The sequence below is a fragment of the Ostrinia furnacalis genome, unplaced genomic scaffold (assembly GCF_004193835.3).
Source record: "Ostrinia furnacalis isolate ACB-3 unplaced genomic scaffold, ASM419383v2 OfSCF1649, whole genome shotgun sequence".
NCBI lineage: Eukaryota > Metazoa > Arthropoda > Insecta > Lepidoptera > Crambidae > Ostrinia > Ostrinia furnacalis.
This window is the reverse complement of record NW_021131888.1, coordinates 21,529-39,698: the sequence shown is the minus strand read 5'-3', so window position 1 is coordinate 39,698 and position 18,170 is coordinate 21,529. Positions and strand designations below refer to the sequence as shown.

General features: G+C 42.3%; 1 protein-coding gene across 2 annotated transcripts in view; it reads right to left on the bottom strand.

The window, feature by feature from the left end:
- Positions 1-18,170, bottom strand: part of LOC114353288 (galectin-4) — a 47,877-nt gene that overhangs the window by 18,999 nt on the left and 10,708 nt on the right. Inside the window, exons 2-6 of one of the 2 annotated variants that reach the window (XM_028305226.1) lie at positions 14,229-14,317; positions 13,163-13,370; positions 11,992-12,129; positions 7,662-7,712; positions 5,515-5,593 (exon numbers count right to left, since the gene is read on the bottom strand). In XM_028305226.1, coding sequence (XP_028161027.1) covers positions 5,515-5,593; positions 7,662-7,712; positions 11,992-12,129; positions 13,163-13,370; positions 14,229-14,317 — 565 coding nt within the window. The remainder of the gene's footprint in view (positions 1-5,514; positions 5,594-7,661; positions 7,713-11,991; positions 12,130-13,162; positions 13,371-14,228; positions 14,318-18,170) is intronic. The other variant, XM_028305227.1, reaches the window with a different exon arrangement.

The window sequence follows — 18,170 nt, the reverse complement described above, 5'->3', positions numbered from 1 at the left end:
CCACGCTAAATTCACGCTAAATACGCGTTTCTATGAAGATGACCTACTCATTTGTATTTACTCTGTTAAAACTATCATTGGACCAGCAACGAAGTTAATAAAGAACGTAGGAGTTCGAAGCTTTAGTATCCCAACACTGAATTATCTATTGTTAGGGAATGACGTGAATTCCCGGTTATAAAAACGTTCCTGGGAATTTGAAAATTATAAATATTATGAATTTGTTCCTGGGAATATTCTTAGTAGCGTTATCCAATATCCTTACTTACCAGGAACATATTAAGAACGTTACGGGAAACATTCTAGTCATATGTACCCGGAACAAAAACATGTTTTCGGAAAGTGTAAGTACATAAAATAAAGGAAAAAGTGTATCAACTTCCAACAATTATTTTTAAATGCTTTTGCTTAAAATTACAAAATTTTGAATCTATAGGAATATTATGAATTATAATTAATATAACAATCAATGGCTTACATAAATGTGATAAAATATTAGTATAATTGGAAAAATAGTAAATTATATTATTGGTATATAAATACCTTAAAACGAGCGAAACTCCGCCTTTAAAAGTGAAGACTTTTTATATATTTAACATTTTTGTTCAATAAAAACAAAAAATATGTTTTACATAGTTGGTTAAACTTACTTCTAATAATATTTTTGGCAAAATGATTTTAAAAGTCAAGAAGAAATATTACAAAAGGCGTGATTTAAAACTAAAGAATAAAAATAATGAATTACAACAATAATTATTATGTTCATTAAGTTATTGTACTTTTAAATATTAAATGTGAAGGGCAAGTATGCGTCTTGAGATTTTTTTGATTAATGGCAATTGGCAACACTGACTTTTTTGGAATTTCCCAAACTCTGACATTGTCAAAGTGACAGCTCTTTGCATTTTTTATACAATGACAACATTTCATTGCCATTTATTTACCTTTTTTAAATTATAGTAAGCATTTTAAAATATTTGTGATGAAATTGAAATTTACCTTACAAAAGCTCAACGTAAATGACAGAAAATGTGTTCTCTCAGTGATGAACGTTATACTTTTAATAATAAGATTCATTATTCATAACCTCGCGGCCAGATCATGTATGGACAGCTTATAAGTAAAATAACGTAATAAACAATTAACCTCTTATTCATAAAAACATTCAATATTAATCAACTTGCTTTTGTTAGCGGACATGACACCGTAAAATTGTGAACTTCGTCAGTTTATAATATAACGCGTGAGATTGTAAACTATAGGTCTAGAAAATAACTGTGACAGTGCCTGACTTATGGAAGCGGCACGGGAGGGGTGACTTTGACATATTATGACGTGACTGAGCACACAAATCTGAAGTCTCGCTGACGTTTGACGTCACAAAAACACCCTCCCGTGCCGCGTACCTTAGGCCATTGGTTCCCAAAATAGGGAGACGCAAAGACCTTGGGGGGCGCGGGTCATCTGTGTACTTAAGTATAAAAAACCTGCGACCGCTGAGAGAATGCATTCTAGACTGCTCGATACGACCAATAAATAATCTGACTGGAGGAGGGAGGCGCGGATTTTTTGTATGGTCGAAACGGCGCGTCTCAAATAAGTTTGGGAACCAATGTCTTAGGCACTGTCTCAGTTATGCTCTAAGTCTATACCTATAGTAATTGCTTTTTTATGAGTAAGAGGTTATAATAACAATAACATTGTAGTTTCCAGTCGACTCCACCCAATCACTTTAGAAGGCACCTGAAATGTAATACAAATAGTTCAATATAATATAATATATATTTTTGTACGACGAATGGAATGTGTATACATGTACTAAATGTTTGAAAACTGCATAAGTTACTTGAATTTATTTTTAAGAATATTATTAAATATTATTTTACTTGTGTGTGATAACAACGTCTATCAAATTGATTGATATATCAGGAATGCCGTGTCTTTATAAACTAATAAGCTAATAACTGCATTTTATTTTGTATATGTTTAAACACAAAACTATATTATTTAACGCTTTACGACAGCAAATAGATTTTTTTAAATGGTAAGTTTTTTTTTTTTTGGGAAAATATAAATTAAAGATTATTTTCGTTCATTTAATAATCGCAAATATATTAATATCAATCAATCAGTTCGACGACGTATACGTGAATCATTTTATTTGAAACTCAATTTTTTGTATATTTATACACCAAATACTGTGTAAGTATACACCAAACATCTACCTACGTGTTTCTATAAATCTTCGTCAGCAAACTACGTCAACCCTCAGTAGAAGCCTGCGCCAAAGAAAAAAAAACGTACACAATGTTGCCAATTACGAAAAATATACACAAATCGTTGCCAATTACAAAAAAAATACACAAGCTTAAAAACACAAAGAAAAAAAGAAAACCCGTAACCAATTTGATGTTATTTTTGTTAGTACGTTGTTAATTGTTTACAAATAAAAGTAATAAAAGAACACAGTCATAGAAAGCATTTTTACGAAATACTTTAGCAGATTTTTTGAGAAAATAAATGTTTTTAAGGATTTTTGTGTTTAATGTGTGAAGAGAAATTTTGTAGGTAAGTAATTTAATTTATACATTGTAGACGTGCGCGCCGCCGCGGCGCGCCGCCGCCATAAGGAGTCAGCGCGCCGCCGCCGCCGCCGGTAGTTTAAAATCAAAATCAAAAATATTTATTCAGTTTACACCACAAGTGGCACTTATGAACGTCAAATATAAAAAAGAGGTAGCCCTTATGGGGCACTTTTCATGTCTCCTTATCTTTTGGGCCCTACCAGCGCTTCGAGACAAACATGTGGCAAGTGCTGAGAAGAAACGCCGGAACAAACTCAGTCACCACTTATTGCCAAGAATTATCTAACGAATAGCCAAATTTAAGTACATCAAATTTATGCGCAAACTGAACTGACCACGCATCCTTGACATCAATATAGTCTCGAACCTTGTACCCTTTGGACATAAGGGTATTTTTTATATGTATCTTAAATTTGTTTATTGGCAATTCGACAAGGTTGTGTGGTATTTTGTTAAATATGGTAATCCCCAAGAATGAATTACCTATTTTAAGCAACCTAAATGATGGAACAGCAAGTTTAAAACTCTTTGGAGACTGTTTCTCAAGTAATAGAGGAAGATGAAAACGATCCAATCTCTGAAGACAGTGAAGACGTGGTAGAGAGACAGAAGCTCGTGCCTTATTTGGAAATTTGGCAAACATACCTACAGTTAAAACTTTTACTCCAACGAGATGGCACAGTGTCATAGAAAGCACTTCTATGACACTGTGCCATCTCGTTGGAGTNTATTGTTTGTAGGTCAGACGTGAATTACTTCTTGTCCGACAATATTTAGCTCTCATTGATCGCTACTACAAAGGTATGTCGTTACTTTTGATGGCAGCTGTCATTCTAATCAAGCTATATTGGATAGACTATAATTGTTAATATTATACGACACCCAAAAAAGAACAAAAATAATTTTATTAGAATCCCATAGTATTACATTTAAAAATGTATATTTTTTTGTTAAGATATGGCAAATCAAATAAAAAAATATGCAAAATATACACCAAAAAACTTTTTGTATATTTTAAATAACTTGGGGTCATGTCGCTAGTTTGCGTCCATCTACGTATCACTCTAAAATTGTTTAAAAAAATAGGAGCAGTGATACGTACAGAATAATAAAACGCGGTTCGGTTTTGTTACTGTAATGGTAGCGTAATTCTCCATTGTTTTTAAAAAGTATGCTTTCAAAAAGTAATTTATCGTTTGGACACTAACAGGCGACATGGCAGTTTTTGTATTTTTTTTTATTTACTAAAAGCCAGTAATGTTACAAAGCAACTACTGTTTCATTATATTTTTATTAAAAAAAAGTTAAAAATATCATCTACACACAATTTCTTAAATAATGCCTATAGAACCTTAACCCTTAAGTAACACCGTGGGGTAATTTTTTACCCCAGGCGTATAAAAATTGGCATATCTTTTTTTCTAGTGAAGCTAGAGCAATGTCGTTTTGTGTATTCTCAATGCAGAGTGTGTGCTTTAAGCTCGTAGACGCGGGATGTGACAAAAATTATCCGTTTGGCTTTTACAGGTAGGTGGGGTAGAAATTTACCCCAGGGTGTTAGTTACGCATGCTTTAATTTACCATCACCTAACATGTAATTAATAGGTTTTTATGATATTTAAACAAAATGAGTCAATATTTATATGACGATCAAGTAGCACGTTGTCTCCAGAATGTAGAGAGATAATTAGAGCTTGATTAACATGATACTTTTCGAACTTCGAAGACATCCCCTCAGAACAGAGCGTTCATAAATTCGACACAGAAATATAACTACAAAATGATAATTACGTAATAATTCAGTGTGTTTGATGTGTTTTGAAAATAATATTTAGGAATAAATTAAAATAAAAAACAATTTCTCATAATTTTATAAAAAAAAATTTTTTTTTATTTTGCTTTGATAAAAAGTCCAAAAATTTACGTTTTATTTAACTTTGAGTTTAAAATTGTATAAAGCAGCTATTCGATGTCCGATTAGTGTAAGTTTTTGGTTCCCACAATAACTTTTCAAGATTTTTCTAGAAGATCATTGTAGAGACTATAGTTGCAAATGAAAAATTCTTTGTTTTTTGTTATGATTGATTTAAAATGTTTTTTACGCGAGACAGACGATTTTTTAAGGCAATCGTATAATTTAGTCCACTTGCTAATACATTTTAAATTAAAAATTGTTTTATTTTCAATATTTACTTTAAAAAATCAATTTCCGTTTGGGCTAATTTTTTACCCCAGGGTGTTCAATGTGTAACCAAAAATAAGGATGTTACTTAAGGGTTAAAATAACGAATTTGCGACATACGAAATTCTGTATTCTAGTATTATTATTTATACATCGATTATGTTAGTACACATTTTTGTCGAATAGATCGATTACCACCTTTGGGAATTAACCCACTACCTTGCGATTGCTGGACGACTGTTTTGACCGCTGAGTTACATAGAATGGGCATAAAACCAGTCGAAATTGCTTTTCAAGTGTATTAAGTAAGTCAGCATCGGAGGTTCAATTCCCATCTATTGCTTAAAATTGAGTACCGAAATTTCGGCACTGTTGCAAGCGCCATGGTTAAGGTACATGGTAGCAATCCCGTCAGTAATAATAATTATGATAGTGACACCATGAAAGTTTAAAACTATTTTTTTAGTTTCAAAAATTATAAAAAATTGCATCTCTTAAATATAAATATTATATTAAGTAAAGCCCGGTCCGTGAGCACGTAGAATTTTGTCCAATGACCCCAAGCTATCCATCCTTATCGCTCGCGCGTAATTATGTTTCTATCGCGCTCGCACACTCACTGCGGCCGCCCATCGCACAGTCGCGACAGCAATATAATTACGCGCGAGCGATAAGGATGGGTAGCTCGGGGTCATTGGACAAAATTCTAAGTGCTCACGGACCAGACTATACATGATATATCCTTACCTTGAGGGGCTCCATAGCCAGGGGCCCCGTAAGCGGGGGGCGGGGGCCCGTACTGTCCACCATAAGTTGGGGGGTCCGCCTAGAAATTACAAACATTCACAGTTAATACGAGTTTCAATACCTGCTGATAAAGTGACTGATAGGGACTTATCTGTCAGATAAATGTGTAACTAAATTAGTCAGGGGGCTAAGTACGAGTATACATCAAAACGTCATCACTAGCGAGTGCATAAAAAATTACTTACAATAAATTTATAGACCCAATATACTGAACTGTCCTATCCGTGACATTGACAGGGGGCGTCACCGTCAATACCGGATCGCTGGTTCCGATTTTTGCCATGTTGGAAACTATACAGGGTGTTAGGTAAATGGGTATATGAGCCGACACTAGCCCATGTTAACATGGTCATATAAAAGGTATGGTGAAGTCAGAAAATTGATATCTTCATTTTAACTATTCTAATTTTCATACAAATCGGATTTTGTAAAATTTATTTTGTACTAGCTGACCCGGCGAACTTCGTACCGCCTTAGCGTAGAGATTTTCTTAATATTTTTTTCCGTAAGAACCATCCTTGGACTTCCACAAACATTTAAAAAAAAGAATTATCGAAATCGGTTCAGCCGTTCACACGTGATGCCGTGACAACGCGAAACGGGTTTCATTTTTATATATATAGATGAAAATTAAAATAAATAAAATCATGATATCAAATTTCTGACTTCACCATACCATTTATATTTTTACTAGCTTTCCGCCCGCGGCTTCGCCCGCGTGGAATTTTGTCTGTCACAGAAAAACTTTATCGCGCGCGTCCCTGTTTCAAAAACCGGGATAAAAACTATCCTATGTTCTTTCCCGGGACTCAAACTATCTCTATGCCGAATTTCATCAAAATCGGTTGCGAGGTTTGAGCGGGAAAGCGTAACAGACAGACAGACAGACAGACAGACAGACAGACAGACAGAGTTACTTTCGCATTTATAATATTAGTTGGGATATGCCTATGTTAACATGGGCTAGTGTCGGCTCATATACCCATTTACCTAATACCCTGTATAGTTAAACGATGGTGGCGCCTCTCTGTCAATGAGTTTGGTGGGACAGTTCAGTTTAGGTCATCTATATGATAGATTGTAATATAAGTTGATATTGTGATGTATACTATCATTAAATAAATATATAACGCACTGACATTATTACACACTGGACTGGCTGCATTCATAATATTTATGTGCCTATTTGAGTGTCACCATTTTGGCGCTAAAGGCTATACTGTAGCCAAATACGACTATCCATGGAACTAAATTTAGTGATTTTCTTTCTCGCTTACTCTTATGGTTACTTCATACAATGTACGTCAAAATTAGTTCTCGGGACAATCGTAGTGGCGCTTTAAATTGGCACACAAAATCAGCTGTCATTTGTATGAGACAGCCTGCCCAATGTGTATTATGAGAGGTCAGTGACTATAATGACATTATTGTGACAGAGACGGCGCTATTCGAGTGAGAAACGATCGCATGCAATATCATACTAATTTAAACAAGATACAACAGTGACAAATATGGCACTTCTCAGACGGCTGAGTGACAAATATGGCACTAAACGTTAACATTCCAACATTCAACAACACAAATTCGACACAGTTTTAATCACCCATTCTATTGATTGGTTAGTGAAATACCCTATACGGCCTATACGCTGTATACTGGTATGGCTGATACTGGGGGCGTACCATATACGGCTGCTGCGGCGCGGCGCCTTCGAAGCCTATGAACTGGACGGCGCTATGTGACTTTAGTGAGTTGAACAGAGATGGAACTACTAATGACACATTGTGTTAGGCGCTATTCAAATGAAACAATAACATGCGACACCGTACTAATTTAAAAAGAGACGTCATAATATAGTTTCTAGTATGATAGAGACCGCGCTAACCAGATAACCGAGTGACAAATATGGCACTTCCCAGACGGCTGAGTGACAAATATGGCACTTCTCAGACGGCTGAATGACAAATATGGCACTTCTCAGACGGCTGAGTGACAAATATGGCACTAAACGTTAACATTCCAACATTCAACAACACAAACTCGACACAGTTTTAATCACCCATTCTATTGGTTGGTTAGTGACATACCCTATACGGCCTATACGCTGTATACTGGTATGGTTGATACTGGGGGCGTACCATATACGGCTGCTGCGGCGCGGCTCCCTCAAAGCCTATGAACTGGACGGCCACGTCTCCGAGGGAGACGGCGCTATGTGACTTTAGTGAGTGGGACGGAGACAACATGAGAGGATGGAAGCTAGTGCGCCACGTCACCGAGGGAGACGGGGCTATGTGACTTTAGAGTGGAACAGAGTCGGCATTATAGAAATCACAGAATGTAGTGTTATTCGCTGTATGTGATAAGGATGCTATGATTTGTTATGGTTTGGGAAAGAGACGAAACTACTATAATGACATATTGTGAGAGGGACGGCGCTGTTCGAGTGAGACAATAGCATGCGACATGACACTAATTTAAACAAGAAACAGCATGGTTCAAGTGTGACATAGACCGCGCTAACCAGATAATCGAGTGACAAATATGGCACGACACAGACGGCCGAGTGACAAATATGGCACTACACGACAGTAACATACACACAATCCAATCCACAAATCGACAGCATTCTATGGGTTAGTTAGTGACATACCCTATAAGGTCTATACTGGTATGGTTGACACTGGGTGCGTACCATATACGGCTGCCGCGGCGCGGCGCCCTCGAAGCCTATGAACTGGACGGCGCTGTGTAACTTTAGTGAGTGGGACAGAGATGGAACTATACTAATGACACATTGTGTTAGAGAAGGCGCTGTTCGAATGAAACAATAGCATGCTACATCATAGTTTCAAGTGTGACAGAGACTGCACTAATCAGATAACCGAGTGATAAATATGGCACTACTCTGCCGGCCGAGTGACAAATATGGCACTACTCTGACGGCCGAGAGACAAATATGTAACTACTCTGACGGCCGAGTGACAAATATGGCACTACTCAGACGGCCGAGTGACAAAATTATGGCACTACTCAGACGGCCGAGTGACAAATATGGCACTTCTCAGACGGCCGAGTGACAAATTTGACATGCAAACACACACAACATAGTTTTCAAACCACAAATCGACACCATTCTAGACACCCATTCTATTGGTTGGTAAGTGACATACCCTATAAGGTCTATACTGGTATGGTTGATACTGGGGGCGTACCATATACGGCTGCTGCGGCGCGGCTCCCTCAAAGCCTATGAACTGGACGGCCACGTCTCCGTCGACAGTGATGTGGGTGATCCGCTGGAACGGAGTCCGGTGGAGGAACTCGCAGAAGTGGATGCCGTTTAGGGCCACCTGGAATGATAGAATAGAATAGAATAGTTTTTATTTGAAAGAAAGACATACAAGCAAGAAAGACATAGGTACATAATGAAAGAGATACAGAAATGGACAGATAGCTGCTTGTGCCCCTCTGACAAAAAGGCTCAGCATACATCAAGACCGCGCCAGGGCTTGTCTCGAAACTGATTTTCAGCGGGCCCTCTGTTGTCAGCAAGGGGGGTGCAATGTACAGGAAGAGAAGAAGAAAAACAAGGCAATCATAAAAGAGTAAACAAACAAAAAACACTATAATGGTATTTGTTCATCAGGCTTTAGGTCGTTTAGTCTGAAAAAGGTTGCGCCACTGGCGAGTAAGGTCCTGTCACTTTCTTGTATTGTGGCTAAGATAGTAAGAATGAAGTATGATACACTGAGAAAGTGGCAAGTAACATGACCTCACTCTACAGTAGCGCCAAGTAAATGTCATAGTCCTCGTACCGCTTCAGTGCTTACTACAAGCAAGTGACAGGACCTTATTCTACAGTGGCGACATTCTGGTGCTTGATTGCAAATGCGACAGTTTCTACCGCTTCAACTTTAACTAGATTACGCCAATGTTTTAGCGACAAAGAAGAGATCCATCTCTTCTATCTCCAGTTGCCGCCACTGCACACTGTAGAGTAAGGTTCTAACCTAATTACGCTACTTACTAACCTCCAATAACAGCAGCTTTCTCACGGAACAAACTTGACCTTCATTAGTTGGGCTGTTATTGGCGGTGAAGCTGTAGATCCTGGCTACACAGGAGTTGCAGCGGTGGGTCTCTTTCCTACAGGTGGGAATAGTCCTACAACTGACCTTGATAGACTGCGGCTCGCACCTAACGGGACTATTCAAACACTCCTGTGTATCCAAGATCTACAGCTTGACCGCCAAAAAAGGGCCAACCAACTACCCTACAGACTGACCTTGATAGACTGAGGCTCACACAGCAGCAGCGCCTCAAACGGCTCCCCCCTCCTGATCGGTATCCCCCCATCAGTCTCCTCGACCCCCCACTCCATCGAGGACAGGTGGTTGCGGACCACGCACATCTTTACTGTCAGCTGACGTCACTGGCGAGTGAGGTCTTGTCACTTTTGTAGCTAAGACAGTGGCACCAACCAACCAAGAGTGATAGCCAGTTCCTCTGTGATTGAGGATTCCGGGTGAAGCTCGCTTCCACCTTCGGCCTGATCATCACTTACCATCAGGTGAGATACAGGCCAAGAGCTTCCTCGTTGTGGACAAAAAAAAACTGGTAAGGGCTGTACTGGTAGGAGGAAGGTCATTTTGGAGTCACTAGGATGACGCCACCGTAGAGTAAGGTTAGCGCTCCATCACTTGCCTGTAGCTCAGACAGTGGCGCCAATAATGGTTTCTAATGTCACCAGGCACCAGTCACCAGGTCGCGCCACTGTCAAGTAGGGTCCTGTTCCTTGCTTTAGAATAAAACAGTGTTGTCAGCTGCGGGGTTGTTACTCACAAAAACGTCATCAGAAGTGTCAATATTGCCGTCTCTCTGACGCCAAGCCAGATGCCAGCATGAGTGACGGTAACAGATATACCCGAAGCTACGTACGGAGTACCCTTGCTGGTATGAACTACCCAACAGACTTGTAAAAGTGCTTTTTCAAAGCCTATTTGCAAAAATAAATGAGTTTTTATGAGTTTTTTTTACTAACCTTGATAGACTGAGGCTCACACAGCAGCAGCGCCTCAAAAGGCTCCCCCCTCCTGATCGGTATACCCCCATCGGTTTCCTCCACCCCCCACTCCATCGAAGACAGGTGGTTGCGGACCACGCACATCTTTACTGTCAGTTGACGTCACTAAGTGAGGTCCTATCATTAAGTTGCTTGTATCTAAGACAGTGCAGCCGTCTGGTGAACTGGTGAGCTCTGAGACGGTAGGAAGAAGGTCATTTTGGAGTCACTAGGATGACGCTACCGTAGAGTAAGGTAAGCGCTCTATCACTTGCTTGTAGCTCAGACAGTGGCGCCGATAATGGTTTTTAATGTCACCAGGCACCAGTCACCAGGTCGCGCCACTGTCAAGTAGGGTCCTGTTCCTTGCTTTAGAATAAAACAGTGTTGTCAGCTGCGGGGTTACTCACAAAAACGTCATCCGAAGTGTCAATATTGCCGTCTCTCTGACGCCAAGCCAGATGCCAGCATGAGTGACGGTAACAGACTACGTAGTACGTACGGAGTAGCCTCGCTGGTATGAACTACCCTATAGACTAACCTTGATAGACTGAGGCTCGCACAGCAGCAGCGCCTCAAACGGCTCTCCCCTCCTGATCGGTATTCCCCCATCGGTTTCCTCAACTCCCCACTCCATCGAGGACAAGTGGTTGCGGACCACGCACATCTCCACGAAGCGAAAGTTCAGGTGGAGAGCGATGTCGTCGCGGGGATCCGTGTTGGGTCCGCATTGGAGGTTGATGGCGAACCTGATGGGGAAGGTACCATCATCAGCATCACAAAATAACCAGAATAGATAGTAACAAATGACAATCTACATACAAAGCGCGCTCAGGCAACGCATACAGGGGAAGTTTGGCAGGGGAGCTGCCATCTGGCAATGGTATGTCCCTACATTCCTACCATTTTTGTCTTAGGCTGGTTTTAGAATCACACCGTAAGCCGTAATATATGAAGCGTCGGCGCCGAGCGATCAGCGTCACTCAGGAACGTTCTCTTAATTACATACATATTGATCTGTCAGCGCCGACGATCAGCGAGCTGTCAGCGCGATTCTAACCCGCCTTTAAGTGTAAGGCCTCGAACTTAGCGGGCAGCGGGGCGGCAGCGGCGGCGGCGCGGGAGCGGGGCGGGCAACGCAGACCCGTTCTCGAAACCAGCTGGCAGCTCGCGCGGCGCTTTAGNTAATCGAGTGACAAATATGGCACGACACAGACGGCCGAGTGACAAATATGGCACTACACGACAGTAACATACACACAATCCAATCCACAAATCGACAGCATTCTATGGGTTAGTTAGTGACATACCCTATAAGGTCTATACTGGTATGGTTGATACTGGGGGCGTACCATATACGGCTGCTGCGGCGCGGCTCCCTCAAAGCCTATGAACTGGACGGCCACGTCTCCATCGACAGTGATGTGGGTGATCCGCTGGAATGGAGTCCGGTGGAGGAACTCGCAGAAATGGATGCCGTTTAGGGCCACCTGGAATGAGATAATGGTATTTGTTCATCAGGTCAAGGTCGTTTAGTCTGAAAAAGGTTGCGCCACTGGCGAGTAAGGTCCTGTCATTTTTGTAGCTAAGACAGTGGCACCAATTGGTAGGTGCTGAAGCGGTAGGAGGAAGATCATTTTGGAGTCACTAGGATGACGCCACCGTAGAGTAAGGTAAGCGCTCCATCACTTGCCTGTAGCTCAGACAGTAGCGCCAATAATGGTTTCTAATGTCATCAGGCACCAGTCACCAGGTCGGCGCCACTGTCAAGTAGGGTCCTGTTCCTTGCTTTAGAACAAAACAGTGTTGTTAGCTGCGGGGTTACTCCCAAAAACGTCATCCAAAGTGTCAATATTGCCGTCTCTCTCACGCCAAGCCAGATGCCAGCATGAGTGTCGGCAACAGGTATATCCGAAGCTACGTACGGAGTAGACTTGCTGTTATGAACTGCCCTATGGACTGACCTTGATAGATTGAGGCTCGCATAGCAGCAGCGCCTCAAACGGCTCCCCCCTCCTTATAGGAATCCCCCCATCAGTCTCTTCGACCCCCCACTCCATCGAGGACAGGTGGTTGCGGACCACGCACATCTTTACTGTCAGTTGACGTCACTAAGTGAGGTCCTGTCATTAAGTTGCTTGTAGCTAAGACAATGGAGCCATCTGGAGAGCGCTGAAGCGGTAGGAGGAAGGTCATTTTGGAGTAACTAAATTGGCGCCACTGTAGAGTAAGGTCCTATCATTTGCCAGTGGCTAAAACAGTGGCGCCACCCTGGTGATTCATTGCAAATGTGATGGTCCTACAACTTCAGGTTTCACCAGTCAGTGTCATTGTCTCAATCACAAGTGGCAGGACGTCACTCGCCAGTGGCGCTAATTAAGAAACCCTCATTGCTGTAACAACCACCCTATGGACCACTCAACCTGCACTTGGTTTTGGTTGGGTTACACTGGAGGCTAAGCTGTAGATCCTGGCTATACAGGGAAAGTGTGGTGAGATAAGTCCCGTACCCTATGGACTAACCTTGATAGACTGAGGCTCACACAGCAGCAGCGCCTCAAACGGCTCCCCCCTCCTGATCGGTATTCCCCCATCAGTCTCCTCAACCCCCCACTCCATCGAGGACAGGTGGTTGCGGACCACGCACATCTCCACGAAGCGAAAGTTCAAGTGGAGAGCGATGTCGTCGCGGGGATCCGTGTTGGGTCCGCATTGGAGGTTGATGGCGAATCTGGTGGAGAAGGTTCATTATCTTCATCAAAGAATAATGATTAAACTGCAGAGCCCCTTCTGTCATCACCAAAGTGGTTTATTCTACACGAAAGGCACTATTAATGTAGTGTCAACAATAATTTTTTTAGGGCTTGTTTATCAATCGTCAGGGGGCGTTTAGTGTGTGAGTACGTCAAACGCATTCGATGTCGCGCAAAAAAGTGACATTAAATGTATGACCGATTGTACAGCGCTCCTAGCGGAAACTTTCAAGAACTAAAATCTTCATATATATTTTATCGCGCTCACACACGTTTGATGTATACTCACACTAAGCCCTCAGATATCTTTTATAAGTTTACCACATTGACAGTTTTAGTATGGGAAATGTGTCAAAATGACAAGTTTATTCTTCAGTTAAAAGATATCTGACGATTGAAAAGCCCTTAGGAACACCTCATCATCTTTATTTTAGAGACTTGACTGTAGGAGTCAAGATTTGACTGTGACTGTTCACCTTCAAGTTAGTATAGATCGTTTCATCCAAGAAGACGCGCCCCACCAATGTTTGGTCTCGGTCGCGCGGGGTGCGGGGAGTTTGATCCGAGCAATACGAGCGGCATTATTGTAGTGTGCGTGAGCATGGATAATTTAACGTGTACCGATGACACTCAAACATTAGCGGAAGAATGCAATGGTGGGGCGCGTCTTCGTGAATGAAACGATCTATAACCCTTTTGCTAATCAGAAGCAAATGGAGGATTTGCTTACGCTAGCAGCTAGACAGATGGGCTGGAGTGGAGAGGCCCGATGTTCGCGTATTATGTCCCTTTTGCATAATTTGTCATCAGGCTGGTAATCTTAAGGTACTGCTTACCTCTGGGCACCTGGCGGCACGTTACCCTGGACGCGGATCATGCGGCCGGGATACATGCCCCCCGGGAGCGGGTACAAGCATGGTATTACCTGGAAACAATAAAAAAAATTAACCTTAGACTCGACTCATAAAACTCATTTTATTTTTGCAAGTACACTTTAAAAAAGCACATTTAGCCTAGGCGCAGACCATCAATTTTTCGTCGGCCGATTTAGACGAGTTTAGACGGGCGGGTATAACCTCCTTATTTATTTCATTTTGGATATCGTTTTATTTTGGACCAATTACGAATTGGACCAATCGCGAATTGGACTAATCGCGAATTTGTAAATTTTTCACGATTGGACCAATTGCGAATTTGACCAATTGCGCGAAAACGATTTTAACTGGTTTCATTTAATATTATTGACATTGCAGTAACCACATAAGGACCGAACCATGACATCTACGTTATTATAACGAATTGAAAATCCTAATAATATTATACGTCGCTCGAAGGCCATTTTACTAGTATGGAAGTGATAATTCAAGTCAATTGTGTTTTCTGCGCATATAACATACAATACTTGACAATAAAAGTATATGTCACGTCCACACATTTATGATTCACCATCATGAGGGCATTTACGCCCGTATTCACAAACGATGCTTGCTTATGTTCAGCAAATCGAACGCACAGCGTTGAATAGCTCTGTGATTGGTTCGTGTGTAACCCTTGCGTCCACGCGCACTGTGAGACCTCAGAGTAACGTTTGTGAATACGGGCGTTTGTTTCTACAAGGGGTACGACCCTCTCTAATTTACCAGAGACAAATGGAGGATTTGGCATATACTCCCCAAGGGCTTATTCCACTATTCCCCGTTGACAATCCCCGTCAACGGGGAATAGTGAAGTTTTTGTTCACTGATCCCCGTTAACGCCAATTGGAGCTTATAATGTTTAAAATAAAATCCTAATATAACGGGGAATAGTGAACAAAAAGTTCACTAATCCCCGTTGACGGGGATTGTCAACGGGGAATAGTGGAATAAGCCTCCCCACGATGGCAAGACGGTTGGCTCACAGCGTTAATAAACTTGAATATTTCGACGAGTTTACACAATGAATTATTTTCCTAAGAAGGATCAATAAAGCTATAGATTATTTTCATCATCATTTCAGCCACAGGACGTCCACTGCTGAACATAGGCCTCCACTAATGATTTCCACATCGCCCGGTTGGTAGCGGCCTGCATCCAGCGGCTTCCTGTTACCTTTATGAGGTCGTCGGTCCACCTAATGGGGGCCTGCCCACACTACACAAGTACGTCTTCCGGCCCGTGGTCGCCGCTCGAGAAAAATAATTTGACACTAGTTTTTATTTTGAACCCCTTATGAAGTATGACATGGGACTATTCCCACCTCTAGTTCCCACCGCTGCAACTCCTGTGTAGCCAGGATCTACAGTAGAGATGAAACGGATATCCGGTAACTATCCGGTAGGCCGGATATCCGGCCTTAATTTACTATCCGGCCGGATACCGGATAGTAACTCACTATCCGGCCGGATACCGGATATTAAAAAACTACGACAATTTCCTATTAATAAAATGAAATACATTAATCTTTAAGGTAAACATCAATAAAATGGCTTATTATAATGACGGCTTTTATTTAAAGTCCAAAAGGTTACAAAAAGCCATATTAAGGCCTTTGAAAAAACTAATTTCTCTTTCTGGGCTATTCANTCGTACAGGTGCAGCGTGCTGACGGACATGTCGCGCGGCTCGTCGTAGGCGGCGCTGGGCGCGGCGGGCGCCAGGCCGAGCGCGCTGGCCTCCAGCGAGGAGCCCACGCCGGCGAGCCCGGCGCCGGCCCGCACTGGCCGCGCCGGGCCCGCTTCGGGCTCGTCGTCCTCGTCGCTCGTCTCGTCCATCTCCTGCGATTTAGAAATACCGCGTTAATCGCCTAGACCAGCGGTTCCCGAATGGTGGTCCGCGGAACCCTGGGGTTCATGGAAAGGCCGCAAGGGTTCCGTAAAAATTATTATCCCACGTTTCGTGACCGACGTTGTTCGCTCGCACCGACTTGTTTACGCACAAGTACCTGCCCCTCGCAGGGCGTGCGGGCGGAGTAGTACGGGGGTTCCGCTAGGAAAAGTATAATCCTAGTAGGGTTCCTTGGCAAAAAAAAATTGGGAAACCCTGGCCTAGACGGTCTAGTGGTTAGACCACCTGCTTCAGACGCAGATAGGGTTGCCAGGTCCGGCTTTTGCCGCACATGTTTGGCTTTTTACGGTCTTGGCCGGCCAAATATTGTCTCGTCCAGCCTGTCCGGCTTTTGTTAGGCTTTTAAGTGGATGCCGCGCCAGGCGAAAGTCGAGCCACAGAATAATATCAAGCGCAGGGCAACCGATGATGATAGTAGGTACTCATTCGTGAGCTAGGGTAAAAATTAAATGTCTGGCCAAGTGAAGTACAAAGTCCGGCTTTTGTGTCTTTGGACCTGGCAACCCTAGACGCAGAGGTCCCGGGTTCGATTCCCAGTAGGGGCAGATTTTTCTGTTCGGTTTGGTTGGTGGTAGGGCTTGTTCCAAGTCCGCCTGGCTAGCTACCACCAAATTACCTAAGGCTGCCACCTTAACAACAATGCTAACAGCATTGTTGTGTTCTGACAGTTAGAGGTAAGATAAAAAGTTCCTCTGTGGTTGAGGATTCCGGGTGAAGCTCGCTTCCACCTTCGGCCTGATCATCACTTACCATCAGGTGAGATACAAGCCAAGAGCTTCCCCGTTGGGGATAAAAAACAAACGTATTAAGCCCAGGCCTCCACTCCAGAACTTTGCCGCCGTATCGGCAGTTAGTTCTGCCTACTATGGGCCCTGTCACTTCAGCTTGCTAATCCGTCGGGATATGTCAGCGACTTTAGTTCGTTTACGGATCTCCTCATTTCCGATTCGATCTCGTAAAGAACCGGAAAACGCAGCGTGCGACGTCCTCCCACAAGGTGGACCGACGACCTCATAAAGGTAGCAGGAAAGCGCTGGACGCAGGCCGCTACCAACCGGGCAACATGGAAAGCTTTTGGGGGAGGCCTATGTTCAGCAATGGACGTCCTATGGCTGAGATGATGATGATGATGATGAAGCCCAGGACACACTACGGGAATATTCCCACCTCTCGTTCCCGCCGCTGCAACTCCTGTGTAGAGGATCTTTATCTGCTGGATATTATTAGGTCTTTACTTATGAATATACGTTTTTTTTTTTTGGGAATGTACAGAAAATTGATTCTCATTTATCTAAATTTTGTGGGTAAATTCTGAGCGATGAAATAAGCAGCAAGTGCCATTTACAACTACTATAATCCAACTGTTATGTGCGTTAGATGAATTCGCAATTCACATATTGGAAAACGTAATGGAATCAAATCGAGCCAAAACAAAATCATTCACTTTAACACAACCAATCGCTGCCACCACTGCAATACTCACGGGTAATTTGTAGGGTTGTCTCTGCTGCTGATAAAACGATAGCACAGCGGGAAGGGGAGTATTAGCACCAAATATACTCTGCTGGATGTAAGAGCCCAGCATAGTTTTATTCTGAAAAAAAAAAGCACATATGTATTGTAAAATGATGGCACCAGTTTATTACGGAACACAATTTTAATAAATCAGTCAAAACTATATTTAATTTTCTTCATAATTGTAATGTATCATTTTTAAAACTGATACTAGTGAAGGTTGAGTAGTTCCGAAGGATAGCAACCTCGTTCGCCTCAACTTTCACCCGGCGAAACGACAACGTATACGATTGACAACTATTCTCAGCGATCGATTCGACAATGCGCCACCTGACGAGATAAAGCGGCAAAGTGCCGGCACGAGAACGCCACGAAAAGCAGCTCCGTCTGCCGATATCGCCTGGTTTTACTCAGCGATAAATAGTACAGCAGCCAAAG